The 24,494-nt window shown below is 39.9% G+C and overlaps 1 protein-coding gene across 5 annotated transcripts in view; it reads left to right on the plus strand.

Annotated features, from left to right (window-relative positions):
• cfap74 (cilia and flagella associated protein 74) overlaps positions 1-24,494 on the plus strand; it is a 72,734-nt gene that overhangs the window by 31,487 nt on the left and 16,753 nt on the right. For all 5 annotated transcript variants that reach the window (XM_034088166.1, XM_034088168.1, XM_034088169.1 and 2 more), the window contains 7 exons: positions 1,337-1,459; positions 1,588-1,709; positions 6,861-6,989; positions 13,749-13,836; positions 18,975-19,148; positions 20,657-20,790; positions 21,275-21,545. In XM_034088166.1, the coding sequence (XP_033944057.1) occupies positions 1,337-1,459; positions 1,588-1,709; positions 6,861-6,989; positions 13,749-13,836; positions 18,975-19,148; positions 20,657-20,790; positions 21,275-21,545 (1,041 nt within the window). The remainder of the gene's footprint in view (positions 1-1,336; positions 1,460-1,587; positions 1,710-6,860; positions 6,990-13,748; positions 13,837-18,974; positions 19,149-20,656; positions 20,791-21,274; positions 21,546-24,494) is intronic.

The raw sequence follows: 24,494 nt of genomic DNA on the forward strand, positions 1-24,494 counted from the left end.
TCTTAACTTTTACAGTCAAAATTATGTTGAGGATTCCATTGCTTTTTTATAACAATTACTTTATAACTTCAAACCCTGACAAAATGAATGGCATTCCCATCAGATTTTGCTCTGTTTGTCTTAGGTGCTTCTGAGCAAATGTTATCATGCTTACATGCTCAAGTAAGGTACAGATTCCTACCTGCTGAACATAAGCATGTTAGCGTTGTCTCTGTGAAAATGTTAGCATGCTGACGCTAGCCTTCAGCGCAAATCACTGCAAAAGAAGGCCTAACAGGACTTTAGAACTATTAGGTACAAATAGTACAACACAAATAATGCTATTAGCCATATACATTTACAATGAAATAGTTGGCGTATTCAAAGAGTAATTGGCAACCCAGACTTTCCAATTATCATTGTGAAACATGTGTTGTACAATTCGCTACAGTCCATTGTACTCACCTGTCTTGTTAAGATACAGACTACAAGTGTAGGTGGCTTTAGACAACATGTCAGGGAATTATTCATAGATTCATCATCTATTAATGACGATGAATAGCTGTTTCACGACTGCTTGCCCGATAAAACCTTCCCTGTGGCTGGCTGCATGTATAGGACATGGTTATATTTGAAGTTATTGGATTTCTCTGTGTAACTAGACCAGAGAGATACTCAATCTATTTCTTAGACAGATTATTATTTGCATCTGTGGAAAACTTCCTGCCTCTCCGTTTTCTTTTTAGCTCAGTGTGCCTTGTGGCCCATGTGAAGTTGTGGAGTTGTTCAGGGTTCATTACGTCTCTCTAGTGGGGGGCTAATGGTGTGCTGCCTCTCCCTCTGCGCCTGTTATGGCTGTGTGTGTGCAGCATGTCTGCATGCCCGTGGCTCGATCATTGTCATTATGAGTGATACTTTCACATTGTGTGGTTGAAGGCTGGTGTCTTGTATGGCAGATTATCCATCATGCTGTTGTTGTCACACCATATTGAGTCTGTTGCTGTACGATTGGCTCACTCTTTAGTTTTTGTATTATTGCTCTCACCACCTTTATGCATTGGAGCTGATTAAACAATCGCTTCTCACTGTAGTATGATTAAATGCTATTTAAGAGAACTGAGAGATTTCAGCTTCCCCGACATTGACAGAAATTGTTTGTGTCGTGGAATAAAACGGTGAAACCGAATTGAGCCAGATAAAAGCTTCTGGAGCTCAGTTAAAAACACTCAAGGTCATAGGCTAACTTTTGTTTTAGTGAGATGTTCATCTGAGGAAAATCGTCATCTCACATTTGTTTTGTGGATTAGTTTTCGACTGTAACATACAATATGTCATGTTTGATGTACCCTCCTTCTAGGTAAAAGAAGGGGAGATTGGTCTTTTCGAAAGCATCAGACTGGAGGTCATATTCACTCCAACCATTCCAGGAGAGAGCAAACTGGACTTCCACATCAGATTCTCTGACTTAACCAGCAAGCCAGTAAGACACTACGATTCTATCACCTTGGGAATGTAATTAAAGACAAGATAAGGGTAGACATTACAAAAATGATAGAGCCATAGAGAGACTGTTATTCTATGTAAACCAAACGTTTTTTGTACCTACAGATACCCATCCAGGTGAAGGGGGTGGCAGTCAGCGTCCCTGTCTGGGTGGTTCAGCCAGACATTGACCTGAAGATCTGCATGTTTGATCGCCTCTATCAAGACAGCATCGTGGTCCAAAGCAGGTCGGTCCCATACACTGTGATTACTGACTGATTTTCCATGTAGATAAACCCCTTGATTCAGACATGTTGTTGTGAAACCTGCACTGTTGCACTTGTGTTATTTTTGTTTCCTGCTAAGCTCCCAATCATAACCCAGAATTGTGTTCTGACGTCTCACTTATTTTCATCTATACACCAGTACCTAGAAGTTGAAAATGTTTTGTATATCTACTTATTTGTTGTTGAAATGAATCAGGAAATCCCTACAGTAAAGTTTAAAATGTAGCTGCGTACCTTGTTAGCTTAATTCCTGTGTCATACTTAACACTATAATACAATAAATGTAATTTAATGGAGAAATCCACCCGAGACATTTGAAACAGACGCGCTGCCCTTTTTATTGAATACAACGTGTTTTATATCCCGTGTTGATGCCCAATTGGTTTTCATCCATTGACACATCTGTCTTGACGAATTAAGGGCAGTGAGACGTCATTAGTTTTCATATCAGTGTCACTTTAAGTAATCATTGGTCACAGTTGGAGAACATAATGGATCAAGGGCAAACATAGTGTGCCAAGACACTAGACGAAGCATTATCTGAGTTCCATTACTTTTAATGTTAGGTAAAGGTTGTAATTAAAACAACAGGCAACAGTCATTGTGAAGGACAATGAGACCTCAGGGTGACTTTTATTTTACAGCCAGGTTAATTCTTTTTTTAAGCCTTCGTACTGTTTCAAATGTCCTTGTTTGTATTACATTTAGTTAACCTCATCGTTCTTTACTTTAGGTCAAGTTTTATTTGAGTCTGGGCATTTTTGTGTTATCTTAGTCAAATAAAATTAGATTCTTTTTTTTATTTTAGTCAATGAAATAGAGAAAAATAGTGAGATTTTGGTAGAGTTTATATTTTTTAAACTCCATTTTAGTCTTTTGCTGTTACACGATATTGCATGTTAATAATAATGCACACAGTATTTTATGACGTCGGACCTGCCTAATCTTTTTATCTTGGTCATGAAAAAAAAGGTTGTGGACCAACATACATACATTATATATTTCGTAAAGAAATTAGACAGTTTTAGGTGTTCCTTGGTTTCCTCATAGTTTTCTTTAAAATAAATCAAAATCACCTCTTTTAGGATGAGTGTAAGTGATCACCAGAAATCAGCAAGATGGAGCAGTGAAAATGCTCTAAATATAGCATGCACTAGTAGTGATTATTATTGTATTGGTTTTTTCGCTTCCCCCATCTAAAGCAATAAATGGCTTAATTTCCTTGCCATTTGGTGTTGGCGCGCTGACAGCCTTCTACTGTACCGTGTACCATTATAAAAACCCACTTAAAACATCCCGGCTATATCTGAAAGAGACAGTTTAAAACCCCTCAGCCCAATGAGATGACTGCAGAAGGGAGTGTTTTCATATTTTCATTTTAGTTGTTGTCATGCTGACTTATTAGGGTTTGGAAAGTGGCATGGACTGCTGATGTAGTATGTTGGCTTATGTGCTGAATGCAATACTAAAACTCCCTCACACACTCTTTGCCAAAGCAATCATTTCCACAGAAAACCGGCTCATTGAAATCCCAACGGACCAGTCCAGCTTACTTTTCAGATGTCCCAACATAAAACTCTCTTAACCATGCTCAGAGCCAAGTATTGAGATATTCTGCCTCAATAAAATACCGATGCATTATCTGATAAATATTATTTTAACAAAGGATGATGCAATGAATCGAGCGGTAAGCTCACATCCCCACAATCCTCTTTGGTCCACACAATAGCACATGGTAACAGGACATCCTTTGTGATTACGAGGTTAAACATTCACCGGGGGCAGAGACATTTGCAGACGTGTGGTCCACCACCTAGCCTGTCATTGTGTCACATCACGTGGGGGAGGGAGTGCATGTGTGGGGGTGGAGGATTTGTGACAACTGCCATCTGGTGCGCTGGCACAACAACACATGTGACAAGATGACGAAGACAGCATCAGTGTGAACAGCAGGCTTTAAATACAAAAATGTTGACGCTTGCACCAGCAAACCATGCAATATGTCACTCTTCCTTCAACACTGTAATTTGAACAAAAAATAGCTTGGCAGGCTTTTTGGGGAAACAATAAAAGAGCGGCTGCAATTTGTCACTTCTTCCTTTGAGTAGATGATGAGATATCGCACAAGTCCTCCTTAGTTTGTGACAGATCTTTATAAGCATCATTTAATATTATTATTTTCTGAGAGCCAGGGATTTGAACATGTTTTGCCAGCAAATCATTGGAATATAGTGCACACAGTTGGCAGAGTTTAAAAACAAATTGGAACGGCAAGGCTTTCTTTTGCATCCTGGACTTTCAAACCCTCCCTGCTGGAGTTCAGCGTTCCTGCCCAAACTCAGGCCACAAAGAAAACAACCAAGCTCCTTTTTTTTTCTTCACAAAGCCTTCTGTCCTTGATATCTCTCTGTATGTCTTATATGCCTACTGTGCCTTCGTCCATCATGTCTCATATGTTGTTAGGCAAGAGGATTTAGATTTATATCTTTCTTTTCCATGTGGTTATTTTGAAATATACGATACGTCAATAAGCAGACAGTGCTGCATTATTGGGATGGTTCCATGCAAGTGTTTCCGTGAAGGCTTGGTTTCCCTTGAGGCTTGGGAGTACACATAGAGAAATGATCTGACTTCTGGCTATAAAACATCATGGTTATTGCAGGCACTCTGTTTCCCCACAAGAACATCAACATACTGACATGGATGGCACGGCTCTCACCAAATGGGGAAGACATCAACAAATAGACCATTTGATGATCAACGAAGAGGAGATGCTTGTTAAGAGATGTCAAAGTGTAAAGAGGAGTCTCTAGTGACCACCACTCTGATATAGCATCAAATTGAAGCGAAGGAGAGTAGGACCACCAACAGGAGGATCTCAAAGATTGGATGCATGCTGAAAGACCCATCCATGAAGAAGAAACATCCCAATACAAGCCCAGAGTAGATATCAAGCCCCCTCGAATAATGCAAGGAAAGATGATGAGGAGCATGAGGCCAGGATCATCAAACATTAGGCAAACATATTTGCAATCTACGACAAAACTATCAACAAACAACGCGGGAGATGGAACATGGGAGACTATACAACAAACACAAATAACATTACCAAATCACCTAGGTTCAAACAAGACCTACACGTTTAGTACCAACACACCAACACACAGGTCAAAAGGCCAGTAAGGAGTTGGCCTACCTTGAGGATATGCAACTGAAAAAGCAGCTTTGTTATATTATCAAGGAACATCCTACAAAATCATAAATGTGATATGTGGAACACAATTTAGAACCAATTACCAAATCCATGACAAGCAGGGACAACGACTTAACGCTGAAAATAAACAGGAGAAAAATGGACAGAGCATTTCAGAGGTTTTTATCTACAGAGATCTTGCCAACATCCAATAGAAACACAAGAATTTGCAGAAGACCTGGGCATCCTTATGAACCAACCAACACAAATATATACTGTATGAAAGACATTAAATCCTTTGTATTCTAAACCAGATCTAAAGCACTCACAACCTTCTTAACCTTTAACACATCTGGAAATCCAAGCAATACACCACCAAAACCAAACTATGAATCTACCAACACTTTATATCCACCTTACAAACATCATGCCAATGTAGCATCTAGCATATGTTCTGGCCAAAGACAATCTCCAATAATAACTCTCAAAATAACCCACAAAGATGACATGCACTCCTTACTGAAAAGAGGCAGGTGGGTCTGGATTGGCCATGTGCTCACAATCAACTTCAAAGTAAGCCCTAGAGTTGCTTTACTCTGCACCCCAGGAGGTAAGCAAAGGAAAGGGAGGACCAAAATAACATGGCGCAGGACGATAGAGAAAGAATTCCAACGCCAACCTCACAGTGGGGACACCATCGAGAAATGGGCCAAAAACAGAGGGAAGTCGAGAGGCTTTGTTTCTTTGTTCTTTGAGTGAGTGAGAAAGATAACGTATTAAGGAAATCCTCTTGGAGGTGAATCTCACATTTTAAGTTAAGAAATGCTTTCCTAGAACACAGTTTCTGTTTTAATATGTAAAGCGACAACCAAATAAAACTGTATAATGTGCTGATTACATAATCATTGTGAGTTTTACCCCAAGGCAGCAAATGACGTGAAATGATGTTTAGTGACCTTTAAATCACTAGACATTGCTTCAGAAATAAGCTAGTCACAGGCAGCCAGTAAAAAAGATAGGATCAGCTAAATGCCCCTGTTAGTTAAAATGATAATTGCCCTAAATGATTATGTACCCATGAATACTCTTCTGAGAGTTTCTTGAAGGTTATCATTTGGCCTGAATAAAGATAGCGACTTAATACCCCCAAGTGTTCCTGAGAGTCCTTGCCTCGGGGAAACAACCATCTGGTTGACCTCTCTGTTCAAAGTGGGGCATTTCGTTTGAGAAGGGGAATCGAAAAATGAGGGGTCCCTTTGGTCGATTTCGCCACAGCTCACTCTTCGCTCACCTTTGTATCTCTGAGGATGAAAGCAGACATAACTAATTGGTACACGCATTTCACCTCCAGCAAACAGGTTTATTTCATTGTGTTTGTCCTGTCATCGTTGTCTGAAGGTGTAAACCTATGGGCTGTGGTTGGATGTGATGGAGAATTCCCAAGGTGAAGAGCCATTTATAAAATAGCTTCAGCTATAACTGAGGCTTGTAGCCACAGGTACAAGAGCTCCTGCAAAATGGGGTGACCTAAATGATTTGGACTGGGTGGTACATCAATCCATAAAAGGCAATTTGTCTGTCACTCAAACTAAAAGTATTTTCTCTGTCTGTTCTTCAGTCCCTGGGGGGTAAAAGGTAAAGATCCACTGGGCATTGCACCTGGCAGATGTTATTTTGTTTTTGTTGCTGTTATATGAAATGGATGGCTCACCTCAACGCAGCTTTCATGTTGTCTTTTTTATGCCAGGAAAAGTCAACAGCATTTCCTGTGCAATATATCCTGTGTAATATTGCCTGAGCGTTACTGCCTGTGCATTATTATTCAGTAGCAGTACAGACGGCCCTTGATAACCCCCTTTTTTTATACAGGTATGCACTTGCTGTGTTAGCATTAAGCTAATGAAACTATTGCATTACAGAGCCAGCACAGCCTTGAAGCTGACCTTTGAGGTGTGCCCGGAAATGAGGAAACACATGGAGATCCTTCCAAAGACGGCTTTCATCCAAGCTCAATCGAGATTCAACGCCCAACTCAAGTTCCTGCCGAGGTAAGGAAGGACACGCAGAGGATGCAATGATAATGGAACCACTGGAGCATTCATAATCTTATTTTAGACCTTAAGCTTGTTAAGATTCTATCAACCTTCTATTAAAGTGCAATCTGTTTTCCCTTCAAGATAGTTTTCTTGTTGAAAAACTGCTATAGATTGTATATTCTGCACATACTGTAGAAAAGTCTGTGTTAAGAGTTCTTGGATGTATATAGAGGTGTTAGTTGACCCCAATTAACAAATACCTCTTTACACCACTTAACCTTAAATATATAATGTTGACAGTATTGCCTGGTACGTGTGTTACTGCAAAGCTTATATGATAGCTTCCCTCTTTGATATAAACAAGCTTTGGAGTCTAACGGAGGTACACTATAGCCAGTCAACAGCCAGCGGGTATAAAAGACTTGCTTCCACACACCTGCTCTGAGCGTAATGGTTTCTAATGACTTTGGAGGACATGGTAATTCTTCCTACAACAATACCGGCTCTATATTTAGCTGGAGAGGCAGGAGTTGAACTGCAGTTTGAATGCCAGGAGAGCGGACAGGAGACCCCCAGGGCAAATATGAGAGGCGTGCAGTATGTAAAAACTCAGCCTGGGCACTCTTCTGCCCACCCTCCTTTTTTTTACTCTGCAGTTCTTTGTGTATCGATAGCTGATGCTAAATACATATTAACAGGAAGAATTTTTCCTCCAATACGATAAGAATGAAGGCCGTGCAGCAGTCCTCATTCAGGAAGGGGGCAGGAGGGAAAAGTGGGAAAATGTCAGTAATCTGCTTTAGTGAATCAGCAGAGGTTTTAATGCGCGGCTTAGAGTACAGCATTACAGCTGCTGCTGCTGCTGCTGCTGCTGCTGCTGCTGCTGCTGCTGCTGCTGCTGCTGCTGAGCGTTCACAAGCACTAACACTGCAGCCACAGCTACCACCCCCTCCCTACTCTTTCTGTATCACACGTCTTCTCTTCTGTGTCTCCATCTCTCTGCTCCTGCGCTGTCTTCTCCCACTCTCTTTTTCTTGGCCTCTCACCTCCCTTCTTGACTATGCTTCACTCTCATTGCCTTTCTCTACACTCCTCTATCACTTCCCCTCTCGCTCTGCATCCATTCTGCCTCTCTCTGTTACTCTCAAACTCTTCCTCTCGCCCCTCTGTGTATCCACCGTCCACCGCTGCTTATATGCTGGAACCGGATTCTGATGACATAACCTAAGACACCAGAGCCAGCTTCAAAGGTTACATCCAGTTTATTACATCGTCTTACTGAGATAATTGCTGAGATTGTGGAACAGATTGATATTGCGAACAAAATAAGGTGCTGAGGGGGCTGCAGCACCCCCATCTGCGAGGCTCCACTAGCTGTCTGAAACCAGAGCCCAGTCTGCTCTGATTGGTCGGCTGGCAGCTCTGTTGTGATTGGTCAAGCGCCCTCTGACAATAAAAGCTTGAGCTTATTATGTTACAGAAGTAAGCAAAGTAGTCAAATAGCGGCGAGAGTTTCTCTCCCTTTTTTACAGAGGGAGAGAAACTCCCTCTGGAGGGGAACTTTGAGAGTTTGCCTTTGCAGACCACATGCACACAAACCTATATAACACACTACAGGAAAGGGAAAACCTCAAAAACCATACTAGTGCCCCTTTAAGGTGTTTTTTCATGATTTGTTTTGCATTTGTTACTCTTATGTTTAATATTTAAAGTAGATTTTGCTGATTATATTTACTTACTTTAACTTAAATACCATTTTAAGTGCAGGATTTTTACAGTGTGGTTTAACTAATTTGAGTTAAATATTTGTAATCTTTTTCCACTCCTGTAATTTAGTCTGACATTGTGTTCCTATTTTGCCTCCGTCATGGTTGGATCTCGCCTTCTAATCTATCCAACTTTTGGCAGATTGGCTTTTGTTTTATTCACTGGTGGTGTGTCATTAAAAAGGCACTGCCAATGTTTTCCTACCCAGAGCCTGAATGGATTTCTAAATCCTCATTAGCAGCACTGCCTTCACTCACTGTCTCCTCCACACATACTCATACACAGTTAAATCTGGATTCCAAATGACTCATAGCTTTCATTCTTTACTCAGGTGCTTGCTTCTTGCCTCCCCTCCTCGGGCATTAGGGAGAGGGTGAGCAGCACATTCTCGCTTCCTACTCTGGAGGATTGTGCTCAACCTGCCCACATCCGTCAATGTCTTTCCCTTGCTTCATCCCTCTCTGCCTGCCTTCCTCCACTTTTATTTGTCACCATGCAACCCACATGTTCCTCTCACATATCCAATGCATTGTTCCATACACTGTTTGCTGTTTACGATCCTATTCAGCTAAGAGGAATTCAGAAGGAAACAAAAAACATAACATTGTGTTCAAGTAACCAATTACTGTTTGGGAGAAGGGGTTATTTTGTCATTCACACATGACATAAAAGTTGCATTGGTTGTTCCTTGGAGTGTTTCAGTATAACTGACAAAATATGTTGTTTTAAAGGGATATTTTGAAGTGTTTCAGATGGGGTTGTATGACATCTGTTTCCATAGTTACGCCCCTTTTTGGGATAAACCGACAGGAGTTACAACCTCAAAGAAAAGCAATTAACTACTTTTCATGGGGGCAGAAGCAAACCATATTTTTACCATCAAAAACATGGCCAACCTTGAAAAGTCTATATCACTTCAAGCATACGATATATTTTTTTCAAATATTTTTAACACTTTAAATTTGACAACAACTCTTATTTTAGCTCCCAAAACAAAATTGTTTCTGGTCGCTGCTGTTTCCAGCATCTCGTGTTCACAAATCTGAAAAGATCTGTGATAGTGAGCACTTCTCCTTTGCCGAGATAATCCATCCCACCTCACAGGTGTGGCATATCAAGATGCTGATTAGACAGCATGATTATTGCACAGGTGTGCCTTAGGCTGGCCACAATAAAAGCCCACTCTGAAACGTGCAGTTTTGCTTTATTGGGGGGGTCCGAAAACCAGTCAGTATCTGGTGTGACCACCATTTGCCTCACGCAGTGCAACACATCTCCTTCACATAGAGTTGATCAGGTTGGTGATTGTGGCCTGTGGAATGTTGGTCCACTCCTCTTCAATGGCTGAGCCAAGTTGCTGGATATTGGCAGGAACTGGAACACGCTGTCATATATGCCGATCCAGAGCATCCCAAACATGCTCAATGGGTGACATGTCCGGTGAGTATGCTGGCCATGCAAGAACTGGGATGTTTTCAGCCTCCAGGAATTGTGTACAGATCCTTGCAACATGGGGCCGTGCATTATCATGCTGCAACATGAGGTGATGGTCGTGGATGAATGGCACAACAATGGGCCTCAGGATCTCGTCACGGTATCTCTGTGCATTCACAATGCCATCAATAAAATGCACATGTGTTCGTCGTCCATAACATACGCCTGCCCATACCATACGCCTGCCCATACCATAACCCCTCCACCACCATGGGCCACTCGATTCACAACATTGACATCAGAAAACCACTCACCCACACAACGCCTGCCATCTGCCCTGAACAGTGAAAACCGGGATTCATCCGTGGAGAGAACACCTCTCCAACGTGCCAGACGCCATCGAATGTGAGCATTTGCCCACTCAAGTCAGTTACGACGACGAACCGGAGTCAGGTCGAGACCCCGATGAGACTCCCTCAAAACTTGCGACATCTGTGGCATTGTGCTGTGTGATAAAACTGAACATTTTAGAGTGGTCTTTTATTGTGGCCAGCCTAAGGCACACCTGTGCAATAATCATGCTGTTTAATCAGCATCTTGATATGCCACACCTGTGAGGTGGGATGGATTATCTCGGCAAAGGAGAAGTGCTCACTGTCACAGATCTTTTCAGATTTGTGGACAATATTTGAGAGAAATGGTTATATTGTGTATATAGAAAATGTTTTAGATCTTTGAGTTCATCTCATGAAAAATGGGAGCAAAAACAAAAGTGTTGCATTTATATTTTTGTTCAGTGTATATCAATTGTTTTTCTGGAAAAAATGTCATGGCTATGAGCCATATGAAAATATGATGATCCCATGTTTAATCCCGGCTACAGAGCTCTCATTGATTAGTTGTGTCTCCAACTGGGATAGGCAGAATTCAGAACAGACATCATGTCACATCACCACATCCATGTGACCTGGCGTACTTCAACCTAACACTGTGAAAGAAAAGACATGGTTTAGTTATTTGAAAGCAATTATAATTTATGTAAGGAGGTTAAGGGAAAGAGTGTGTCGGCATGTAGAGAATTTATTGTAAAGTACATTTTAAACTGATGACAAGATCATTTGACTACTATGGATAGAACGATGTGTGTAATCCCTGGAGAGCCCTGGCAATGTGTCCCACCCCGTCTGATAAAAGGGAGATTACACGGATGATTTACTACAGATTACAACAAACGGCTCTACCAGTGATTTCACTAATAGTTCATCAGTCACACCAACAAATAGAAACTTTAATTAATCCATGAGTTCCAGGAAAACAAAATAACAAAACAACCTGTTTGGTTAACACTTTCAAATTGTTTTACAGTCATTTACTGTATATTTTGTCTGTGCATTTCCTCATAGCGGTCAATCCCTAAACCTCTTAATCTGTTTTGTAATCCGTTTCATCATCACTTTTTTTTAATGGTGAAGTGGAATCAGAGCAGGCGTCTATATTGAAAAGGAATTTATATTTCAAATATGTTGTATAAGTTACCATCAGGCAAAAGGTACAAATACCCAGTTTCCTCAAATCAGATGCTAAAATGATCAGCCTTTGGTGATAATTATCATGATGGTCATAATTATCTTTTGTTTCACATCCAACGTTTTTTAGTAATCGACAGAAAGATAAAGTTCTGACCAGTTATTTAAATTGCTCTAGGTCAAATCCCTCGATGATTCCCACTCAAGCTTTCTTAGTAGTACCCACAGTTCGAAGTATTTCAACTTTACAGTGTCCTTAGCTGATCTCAGTAGTATCATTAAAGACTATAATGGAGAATTACTTGTCGATGAGGCTGTGTGGATAATCTGGCCACAGATAGATAAAGTAAATCTGTGTGGGACAGTGTCAAATCTAAAACCCCATCCGTCCGCAAAGTTCTCCCGGGCATATGGGCTTTTCCACTCTGCCCTGCCAAGCTAATTCAAGAGTGACTCTCCAGCAGCGAGTCTATTTACAGGCAGAACAAGAGTGCTTCCTTAAATACAGCCCCTGTTGGTCAATGAAGGGGAGGGAAAATACTTATTTTCATTAGTCCCCTTTGTAAATGAAGGGGATTTAATTCTACGAGGAAGCAACCTTTTTTCTAGCGTTGAGTCATGAAGGGTGTAGTAGGGAATGTTTACAGCAGCTGCAGCTGACACAGGAGGAAATAAAAGCCTGTCCTCCAACCTGAAGCTGACAGATTTGTCGGAGGCGAGGTTGTAGCACTTTGGGGGGGGAAAAACAAGCTGACATCTGGAGAGCCTTAAAACCACTGACATTTAGGGCATTAGCTCTCCAGCATTAAAAAGCTAGAGACAGGGAAGACAGTTGATAGGAGAAAAACAGAAAAGGGAAAACAACAAAATAGAAGAGAGGAAGTGAGAGTGGATCTGAACCACCAACTGCATTTGACATTCGACCACTGTTTACATGCTAATGAACTCTACACACTTACATATATGCAGTGTATATATAGTATATGTTATGTAGAAGGACTGGAGTTTTACATATGCCTGACTGCTGGGCCTCTTTGAATCATACTTGCATCTCCCATCACCATGGCTACAACCTACTGTAGTGTGGAGGCACGCTCTACATCTCTCCCATGCTTTCCCTGGCGAGCCGATCCCACAGTCGTGGGTTAAAGTAATGGGTCTGAATCTTTGTCTTAATTTGAAAAGCTCCACCCTAATGTTTATTATTAAGGGGGTGGTGCCAGAATGAATCCTTAAATCTGAAAATTATTTGGCATATTACCACTTCTAGTTCCCTTGTCTCCAGGTCAACGTTTTTGATTAGATGCCTGAAATAAGATCTGAGGTTAGTACAAGCTCATACGATTTTTATGTTTGTTCTACGACATAAAATACTTGAATCAATCAAAAATACTTTATTAACCCAAGGGGGAAATTTAGTAGGGTTGCACCATATTAGACTGAAATAATTAAATATGTAAACAAACATAAGTTTAAATAAAAACGTGCAATAAAATTCAGTGTAGCCAATGGAACTCAGTGTCTTCCCAGTCTGGAAACCATCAAAAGAAAAGTTGGAAACGTTGTTGATGGAAACATTGCCCGAACTGTCAGGAAGCAATCAATGGAAATAATGTTGTCAGATATATCCGGGTGCGGCCATGTTTTCGTAAATCCCAATATCTCCAGATATTCTGTCTGATTCCTAGCAACACAATTAGCTTGTCTATTCCATAAGTCAATAGTCCTTCTTATGCAAACACCAACAACAAGTCCGATTTTAGCTTGGATGTCTTGACGTGAGGCCATGCAACTGTGATGTAGTTAGTTTTACGCAATTTTCTTCAGGCATTTCGCTTCAAAAACTACTCAAGTGGTGTAAATATGTCAAGATTATCCTGATGATCAAAACATGTAAATAGCATAAAGGTTTGGTTGCCACAAAGCTTATTTGTCTGCATTATTAAAAAATCCACTCTCTGCTTTATTCAGTTCATGATGACATTTTGTGTATACTAGCATGTGTCCTCACAGTGTACCTGCTTGTCCTATCACTCTCTCACAGGATCTCCTTATCCAAAGATGCCATGGAGCTTTTTGACGAAGATACAGGAGTCCTAGAGGTTCCGCTAACAGTGCTAGTAGCAGGCCAGGTTTGTAACATCAAACACACGCAGTGTATGTTACAGTTAACCTCCCTTTTTATCTGAAAACATCTTTCTTATTGTGAAAAATAAAGGGCTTGTGTCCTACTTTGTTTCTAATAGAGGCAGAGCGGCTGAAGGTTGTAACCCATTTTGCTGGTAACAAGCTAAAATTATCTCATACCCCCAAGGCCCAGTTACTCCATGGGTGCTAATAAGCCGAGCATAAAGGTTACCCCATATGGTTTCACTGAAAATGTCTCTCAAAGCTCAAAAGGGAACAGAGTGTGTGTTTTCTTCTTATTCCATGGCGTACATATTATCTGGCCATTTTTGGCATGTATTACATTTTTGTTGTGGTTACTTTTGTTAAATGTCATGCCTTTTAACATGTGGTAATGCTTACAGTGGCTTACAGAATAAATGCATCAATTACAAAGTGATAAGTTAATAAACTCCTAAAAGGTTCAAGCCTATGTGGATACAACATGTAAATGGGTAAGTCATCTATGTTACATTGTTATCAGGAACAATTTAATTGCCTGCCTTGGAGATGACACTTTTTAAAAACAATGTGCAGCTGAAATGGGTTCACATTTATATTATGTATATTTATTCTGGGTTAATTTTGGGCACATTTTGAGAAAAACATTCCCCCGTGTCTTAATGCCAAATGCAACGAAAAAGCTGTGATTCACATCTCTGCTCTGGCTTTCCCCCTCATCAACAGTACGTGAGGCTGTTGTATTATTCAGCGCCATCCGTCATACTAAAGTAACAGAAAAAAACACTTTTCAGAAACAAATGCAATCATTTTTCTTGACGATGTTTCTCAACACACTGCTGAGACACAGCAGGCAGCAGATGGATGAATATCAGCTTAATGTAGGCATCTGTCCTGGTCATCAATTTCAATTATATCAACTTTATTGCCAATAAATCATGTTTGGTCCTGGCGAATGGCTCTTATTACTGTGGTAAACAGTTATTGCTATGGAGATGAAGTCAATCAGAGTGGAATTCAGAATGGTTCATTGTTAGATAAATAAAACTGTCCAAGAATCTGAAAGTTGTTTACTTCCATAACATAATGACACCACTATGTCACACTCGCGCTCCTATTGGCTAGCACTCCAATAGGCTAAGGACTGGGACATCTCTAAGCGGTTGACCAATCGCAACAGAGCCAGTCAGCTAACCAATCAGAGCAGACTGGGCTCTGGTTTCAGACAGAGGGTGAAAAGAGGTGCTGCAGCACAGGCAGTATGAGGAAAATAAAGAGCTTTTTGAACATTAAAGCATGTAGACATGTCACAGTAGGCAAAATACAAATATGAACCTGAAAATGACCATAATGTGGCCCCTTTAAATGCGTGTTTGCAGCTTTCCAATGGCTGTTATCTGCGCAAACTGTTTTTGATACCTAGGGCTTGATAATATCTGATCTAGGCTTTATTTATTTGTTTGCACTCAGTGAGGACTAAAACATGTAGATGCTCGATCTGGAATCAGTTTATTCTTAATTAGTTTTCAATAATCACATATAATAGGTGTGTCTTAATGCGATGAACATATTACAATATACAGCTCTGAAAAAAATTAAGAGACCATTGCAAAATTATCTATGGGTATGAGTTGTGTAAATGGATTTTTTTTAAATTGTATTCCATAAACTACTGACAACATTTCTCTGACACTGGAATGGAATGGCTGCCATACATGTAGAGATTGAGATTTAAGAAAAATGTTGAGTGATCTCAGAGCTGTATCTTTAGAACGGTACATATCATGAATTTGTTGTTACACGGGGCATTATTGTGCAACAAACACTATCGGGGAGACTGTTTTCAAATCTGTGTCAAACAACATAAATGGTTTCCCTCAAGAGGCATACATCTCTTAACACATCCTTTTTTCAAAACAAACTTGCATTTGGAAATATGAAAACTCAGAAGTCCTTGAAGCGTAAAATAAATATCTCCTAGCGACTGAATTCCTTCAGCTCGTCAGCAGCAGCCTTTATTCAAAAACACGGAGCAGCTGCTTAAACATTGGTGTTGCATCGATGCCAGTCCTCTTTCTCAGCTAATCTAAATCTGGTTGGTCTTCTTGCCAGATCGTCACCTTCCCCCCCATCCAGCCCGTATTCCAAGTCTTCCTGAGAGGAGAGGATTGTGGGGGGGAAGCGGAGCCAAAGACTGGGCCAGGATGCTCATGTGGAGCACCAAAGCTGTTGCCCTCCGCCCTAGACCCTGATCCCCTGGCATTAGACCAACACACACACACACACACACACACAAACAAACACACACGCTGTCGTATGGTCACCAGCAGAGTTGGGTGTAACCTTTATATATACAGTCTATGGGTGTAACGCGTTGTAATAATATTACTTTTGTCGGTAGGAGTAGTGTAACGCGCTACTTTTATAATTCAGTAATCACACTACAGTTACTAACATCGCCCCGACACGCGTTACTTCGTTACTTACTAAAATCAGTCATAATCAAACCTCAACAAACACCTGCAAAGAACACATGCTAAGGTGAAGCTAACGCACAGCTATTTGTTGTTTGTTTATATCACGTATTCTGTTCTTCTTCTCTGTTTTCCGGTTGTTGCCTGTTTTGAATGACGAATACACACTACCGCCGCCTGCTGGTAAGGAGAGTTATTGCCACTCACGCATACGCAGTTCGTACGTGCTCGGCTGAAGTCTTTGCGGTGTCTGGTTCCAGTGCAACACATGGCCAACACGCAGGAGAACACGCCGACGCAACAGCGTGAGCAGAGATAGACTGCGCAAAATATACAGATAGCAGGAGACAGAGGACAGCCATGGTCAGATAGGAAAACATTCAGGATCTGGATCAGTCTTATGCGACAATAGAAACTGAAATAAAGAGAACATTTGAAACTTCAGCAGTCTGCGTGATCTGCCTGCAGGGAGGGGCGGGCCGGCCCTGCGAGTAAAGTAACGAGTTACTTTATGTAGAAAGTAATATGTAATATGTAATATATTCCTTTTTTTTAGTAACGACCCCATCTCTGGTCACCAGACACCAGAACAGCCAGAACAGCAATGAAGCAGAGAGCTATAAACAAGTTCATCTGTTGACATGATCCAGGAAGATGCGATCTTGAGTAAAAAAAACACAGCCCCCAAGATTACTTAGTTTTCTAAAGTAGTGCTGCTCATACATAATAAAGAATTGTTAAAGGAAAAAGGCTGATAATACAATATCTTTTCATATTGCCAATCAATCCCATAAAAAGACCAAAACCAATGATTATTAAATCATTGGTTTATATTGACAGTGCATCCATTATTGATTTATCTTCAATAATCTGTGAGACTAGCCTTACAGTATTTAGTGTTGAGGAACTATTTTTTAAGCACAGAATGAGCCACAAAAATGGATGTATTAAGACAACTGGGTGCAGCGTTGACAATTACTCAGTGGCTCATGGAGCCAAAAATGGCCTGAATGAAGGTACAAAAATGTGGGTTCAGTCAAGAATCACATATTTATATTAGGGCTATTAAAGTGTTCTTATTGGGTAGTTTATTTACCTCCAAAAAAGTATTTATAGTAAGTATAGTAGTAGCTGATTTATAGACGTCTATTTCCCAATGTAAGTCTATAGAGAGGTGAAGTCCTGTCACCTTATTTCAGAAAAAATATGTATTGATATGATGTATCATATGATGTTTGTCAATCTTAAAAAATAATTTCCATGTCAAAAAAGTCACAGTTTGTCGTAAAACTATTGAAATATAAGACTATGAAAAATATGCAACTAGAAAGACTACAAATCCCAGAATCCCGGTACTCCATGCTGGCTCTTACGGAATCGACTAACTCCCCTTTTGTGTATGTACAGCTCTCAACATGCCCAGACTTGTAGTGATGTTAACCTCGTTTAATACTTTTCGCCTCATTCCGAAAGAAAGAAGTGAAATGTGCCAACGTGACGGCCGTCTTGGTGTGTGGTGCGAGACGGGAGATGTAGTTCATTGAGCGGTTTCACACAAAAAAAAGTGTTACTTCACATTTTTACGACGCATTTAAAAAAATTTGACTTGCAAAATTATCTTTTAAATTGACAAACATTATATGTGTAATTCGTGGCACAATTCAAACGCGATCGAAAGATAATCTTTCTCTCGCCATTGACTTCAATACATACTTTTTCCGAAATAAGGTCCCATGGAGGTCCCCTGGAAAGGGAGGGACTTCGCCTCACTATGGTAAAAAGTATTTGTAGGGCCCACGAGTGTGTGACGTCACACGACTGACATGGAAGTTGAAGTACCACGGTTTGGCCACTACACAAATTTGCTTCAATGCCCAACTAACTTCCTGCGGGCTTGGCCACCCTGGGAGACTTTTTTCCCAGTCCCAGTGTAACAAATATTTGAGCAGTGTACAGTCACAAGAGGGATTTGAATCAAATCATGCGCAAATGATTGGACTGTTAAAAGTGGGTGGGCTTAGAATGTAGCACGACATGGAGCTAAAGAGGACTGTGGCTATGTTGCCGCAAAAAATTGTGGATGATTTATGTTGGTTGAAATTGGTTGGTATGAGGTCACGTAAGAAGAAAAATGATTCGATTTTGTTATAAAATTACAATAAAACTATTATCTTGGCATATATTGTTGAATAAGTGGAAAATATGAATACAGATTTGATCTTAATGAATTCAAAAGGAATGTTGTATTGCATCTCGACTTTAACTTGCCACTTGGTCATCTGTAAAATGATCCCCAAAAAGCTCATATTTCTGAAATCAGGGACTTAAGGAGGCATATTTATTTGGATAACATGCTCGTCCCAAGTTCATGTTGTTTCAGTCTATGTTCTCGGCAATGCTTTTCTCTTCAGTCCGCAAATTAAATCATGTAATTAAGATTTAAAAAGTGATAGCAATGCAGTTTTTCAGAACAGCCACTGGAAGCCATTTGTGTTACATAAACCCAACCATCATTACAGATATTAACATTATTATGAAATTAGAATGAAGTAAAGAGAAACTAATGCAGTGATGTAACATGTATAAAGGAAACTGATCCTCTTTGTTGATTATTTACTGAAGAAAAATACCCCAAGATCTGTAAAGCTGCTTTATGTGTGTGCGTTCAGGTGAAGCCGGTCCCTTTCACCATGCAGGCCGTGGTGACCTGCTCAGAGCTGCTCTTTGACCGGGCCCAGGTGGACTTTGGCTTCTGCTCCGTTAACCAGTCGTTGAGGAGCAGTGTCCGCCTCACCAACACCTCCCTGCTGCCCCAGGACTTTGGCTTTTTGGGCGTTCCAGACGTACGGCACACGGCTCAAGAGCTTCTCTCTTTTCAGTTTGTAGTACTGCGATAGGCTTGTGTTTAATATTACTGTACTTTTGATGTACAGTCACTTGGATCCATGCCATAGGAAACTCACTAAATCTACTGTCTTCTTTTTCCACTGATTCTTGAGATAAGGGACAAAACAAGCATTCGGTCATATTCTTCTTTTCTTTTAAATACTTATATAAATATATATATAAAGGTCATGGTTTCATTTAATCAATTCAACAATAGTTCAAAGTCCTCAAGTATGTCATATTGGGGTTTATTAATAAGAAATTAATTAATTTCATAGATTTCTTTGTGAATTCACAACATTTTGAAAAACCCAGTTTTGAAATACCTTTATTTTGTACATTAACTTTAAATATTAAGTATAAATAATCAGTGTTCTTCATTAAAAAAAAAAAAAGACATGTAGTTCATGTGGTGTTATAATATATCAACACAATAAAGTCAACGGAGAGTAACATGTTTCTTTAAAAGAATGACAAAAAAAGAAAAAACCTTCATCTGACAGTGTTGACACAACTGACTGTTAAAACCAATTAAGTATAAACCAATATTTTGCTAAGAACTGATTGAGAATACAACTGATTACTTCATGATGTCAGGTGCTAAGTAGACTCATATTTAGTTATTCAATAAATATCTATTCACTGTTGGAAATTCCTCTTTACTCTTGCTTTCACAGCTCTCCTATTCATTTATTTTTTAGATTTGCTCTTTTTGTTCAACCCTTAAAGTTGCAATCCTTTAGATTTCAGTCCTGGTTGATTTGGCAACCTCTGTGGTTACCGTGGAAACAGCAAATGCAGTTCAGCACTACAGCAAACGCTCGTCGAGGAGCTGCTTTGGTAGAAATAAAACAGTTGGATATTTGGAATGTGAAGCAGCAGCATGAGCTATAACCTAGTACAGATCTGATTCATTTAAAAGAGTGGATAGTAAACAGTATTAATGAGATTCAATCAACTTGATTACCTGGGAATGGTGCACTCAGACATTACCAACAAAAAAACACTACAATCCTTTAACTGCCGACCCAATTTTAGAATGTTAATTTTCCAGTGTTTTCCTAGACTTCTGCTTTTATTGCTTTGATAATGGCACTAATGTAATAAGGGGTGCAATAAAAATAGCTGCCAGTTGTTGTCTTTAATTTGATCCGGCTTTATCTGGCTCTGGCGGTTATTACGGCTCTATGTTACAGTATATAAACTGCCCAGATATGTGCTAAAGTGTAGGCAGAAGAAGTAGATGTAAAGCCACACATGGACACATTCCCGCTTCCAATGCAAACAGGAAGTTAAAAGACAAAATTGGTCAATATATTTCATCTATTCAATGCAAACAGTCAATAGAGAGATAACTACTGAATGTAATTACATTGAAAGGATCCTGAAATAGAGGGTTTGATTTACTCAGAAAACGTAAAGGCCATGACAGTAATTATGTAGTTTGCTCTTCCTTGCACTGCAGTTCATGGAGGTCCAGCCCAACGATGGCTTCGGCACTCTGCTCCCACAAGAGACTCTGGAGGTTGATCTGATCTTCAGCGCCAACAAGGCCAAGGAGTACAGCTTCCAGCTCCACTGCAAATCAGGAATAAACAGGTTACCTTTCAATCTAACACTGTGTATTGTTTTATGCATGTTATGTATTGTAGTTCAATGTGCAGAGTTTTACTTTAACTTCTTATGTTTATACAAACATTTGTTATTGTATTTCTTTTTCTTTTATCTTTTATCGTACATTTTATTATAACTTCTTATGTTTTTAGAAATATATTAATTTAATTTTCAGTTTTATTGCACATTTTTTTGTTTTGTTAATATTTTATTCTATTTTATTACATATTTTATTTGACATTTTACTTTAACTTCTTATATGAATATAATCATTTTTATATTAAAAATGGTTTATCTTTGGTTTATTTGATTTTTTTATTGTAAATCAAGTATTCTGATTGATTTGATATCATAGATGGATCTGATGATTTATAGACCAATATGTCCCTGATGGCATCAGTTGATGGATATGATTCAGTTCAGCTTATCCAATATGTTGATCTATATCTCTTCTTGTCTTTATCACCAGAGATTTCCCCCTGTCTTGCCGGGCAGTGGGGGTCCGCCCTCCGTTGCAGCTCTCCCACTCTCTGGTGCAGTTTGGGGCCACAGCAGTAGGGGACCGCTCCACTGCCGTGCTCTACCTGACCAACCATCAAACCATCAATCACCAGAACCAACAACCAGCCCCTCCGGTAACCAAGGACACCATGGCTCTCCCCAGACTGTTCTCCTTCAGCCTGCCCCAGCCTTCAGACCTCAGCATTACCCCCAGCGCGGGCCGCCTGCTGCCTGGAGAGGTGGAGTAACACACCTCTATTGTTTACATTGATATTAAAGAGCAACTTGCAGGTTAGAGACACCAGTGAATAAATGTGTAGGAAAATGATGAATACACTAGATTTTCAAAAATATATACAGAAATATATACTACAGTGACATCTGGCGTCGTTTTAGTACGATATTTTCACTTCCGCATAAAAAAGCCTCCGCACGTGACCTCCCGCGTGTGACGTAACATGGGGGAGAGCGGCCGGTCTAACGTACAGTATGAATAAACATGGATCACAATGCTAGTTTTGACACAGAAGAGGTTGAAAATATATATTCGAATGCATATGATTGTAATTATGAGCCTGCTATGCGTCCAAGAGACCAGGAGCAGCCAATGATTAGAATAACGGCCATCGGAGAGAAATGGAGCTTTGGTGTGTGGAGAACAGAGCAGCTGTCTTGGTGAGGGACCGGCGTTAGCTACAGTTAATGTTAGCTAACGTCAGTCACATCACAACATTGTAAAGTTAGCAATCATATATCAGGCTATAACTAAAGTAGTATTGATAATATAGTAACGTTACTGGCAGGTAGTGATGGCAGTTTGACACTGAAGCTTCGAACGGAGCTTCAACCCTGGACTTCCTATTCCATAGAAGCAGTGCTTCGAAGCTTGCTTCAAATCACGTGACATGTGACGTCCGAACCAGCAACTGCTTCATTTCCTGAATGAATCACTTGACTGGTTCGCGGTCCATTCACGCGATTCAATGCACTGCCTCGTCTCGATTCTGACAGGTGACAGGTTGAAACAGTTTCGAATTTGAGCACTTCAACACTTTATGACCGCTCTAAACAATGCGCAATGTGTGGGTTGTTGTCGTAGTTTGCGTTGTTGCTGTTGAGTTGTTGCTTTTGGCATTGCATTTGAATTGTAGTATCATTATAGAGCAAGCCAGGAAGAAAGATAGGTCGTTCTGGCTCGGGAGACACTTCGAAATGTGGAGAAGCTGTGAACAAAAAGACAATTATCAGTAATATAAAAACAGTTGAATATTTCAAGGAATAGATAGCCCAGTGGGTAGAGCCGGCAGCCAGGATGCAGCGATGTCCTCTGCCCAGCTGGTTCAAAGCCCGGAATGGATGTATTTTAATCATTGCTTTTCAACTTTAATAACTGATAAAAGGTCCTCTCCTCCCAAAAAAAGACCAGCTCACTAAATCACAACCGCTCAAACCAACTACAAACTACTACCGCGGATTGGGCAGAGAACGAGTCCGAGAAAGTTGCTCCCCCATGTGACGTAATATGACGCGTTTGATGTATGACGTTAAAAAAAGCAGTTTTTAGTAGCACCGCTCAAAACGGCTCCTTTTCCTCTGAATTCCTGCCCTTATGTCTTGTAAAACATATCAAATCCTGCATCAACATTTTTAATTGTAATTTTCAGGCAAGGTTAAGCATAAATGTAGTAAAAAAAAAAACTGCAAGTTGCTCTTTAAAGGGGCACGTCACCAATTTTACACACAATCAAAATACTTGATTTGTGCCGGGGGAAATTGGGTTTCATTGAAATTGGCAATTTTAGAATAAAACAAATAAAAGATTACAATAATAAAATAATACAAAAATAATATAGATGGAATTTGCAGTAAAAGGTTAAAATAAAATAAATGTATTGACATAAGCATACGAAGTTAAAGTGAAATGTCCAATACAAAATAAGTACAAATAAAGATATTTATAAAAACATAAGCAGTTATAGTAAAATCTCCAATACAAAATAGATTTAAATATTTATATTTGATAAATAATTGTTAAATTGCAAGTCTTTTAACATGTCTTGTGATTCCTCGGAGTTCATGGAAGAGCAATACTACATTTCTGGAATGCCTCTTTAATATGGACTGTGAGAACTTCTATAAACTATCATGTTTTTAGCACTTTTGGGGACAGCTGAAGAATATTTTAGCACTAATATTAATTTTCAAATCAAATCAAAAATCAAATCAAATGTTATTTGTAGAGCACATTTAAAAACGATTTTGGTCGAGCCAAAGTGCTTTAAACACATAAAAACACATTACATCACAATAAATCACAACAGATAAAAACAACACATGGAACAGTCAGGAGTCGTAACCCCACTCTAACTAGAATTGTCCCCCATCCTGTCCCTGCTGATCTCCAAAGGTTGTGTTTTTCATTTAATCGTTAGCTTCCAAAATATAAATGTACCTTTTGTTGCAAAACCGCAATCAAACTGTAGGCTACATAAGACCAGATCAAAATGGAGTTGAGCTTTTGAATGTGTTGTCTAATTGACTATGTAAAGACACCAAACCTGGGACTAGCACAAACATGTAATAATCTACAGGATATTAGAGGAACGTTTCCAGTTTGACTTCAACAGAACTACAGTGATACAAACTTCCATTACAGCTGCCATTGGCTCACAGATTCCTGCATGGTGTGATGATGCACTCTACTGGACATCTGACGGAAGTGAACATGTGGTTTTTAATTGTGCTACAATGTCAATGGCTTTACTGGACAAAGAGTCATTTCAGTATAGGCGTGTTGGAAAAATAAAGAATATTTTTGTACAATGACAATCAAATGTAAACCATACTTTAATGTTTCATTTTGACCTCTTTGCTTGAAGCTCTTTAAAGAGTTTGGTGTCAGCCCCAGTCAACAATGTGGAGGAGAGGTGTTGGAAGTAACTGAGGAAATCTACACAGCTGCTGTGTAAAGGAGCCCTATTGTGCTTTTTGGGGCGCTCCCTTTCCTGGAGTGTGTTATATAGGTTTGTGTGCATGTAAATGGTCTGCAAAGGCTACAATCCCAAAGTCCCCCCCCTGACTGATACGCCTCCCTTGAACTCCTTTGTTTACTTCAGTAGTAGTAGGAAGAGCAGACAGTGCTCTCGTGCTCTGGTTTTAGACAGAGGGTGAAAAGAGGTGCTGCAGCA

Source organism: Pseudochaenichthys georgianus, chromosome 7 (assembly GCF_902827115.2).
Source record: "Pseudochaenichthys georgianus chromosome 7, fPseGeo1.2, whole genome shotgun sequence".
NCBI lineage: Eukaryota > Metazoa > Chordata > Actinopteri > Perciformes > Channichthyidae > Pseudochaenichthys > Pseudochaenichthys georgianus.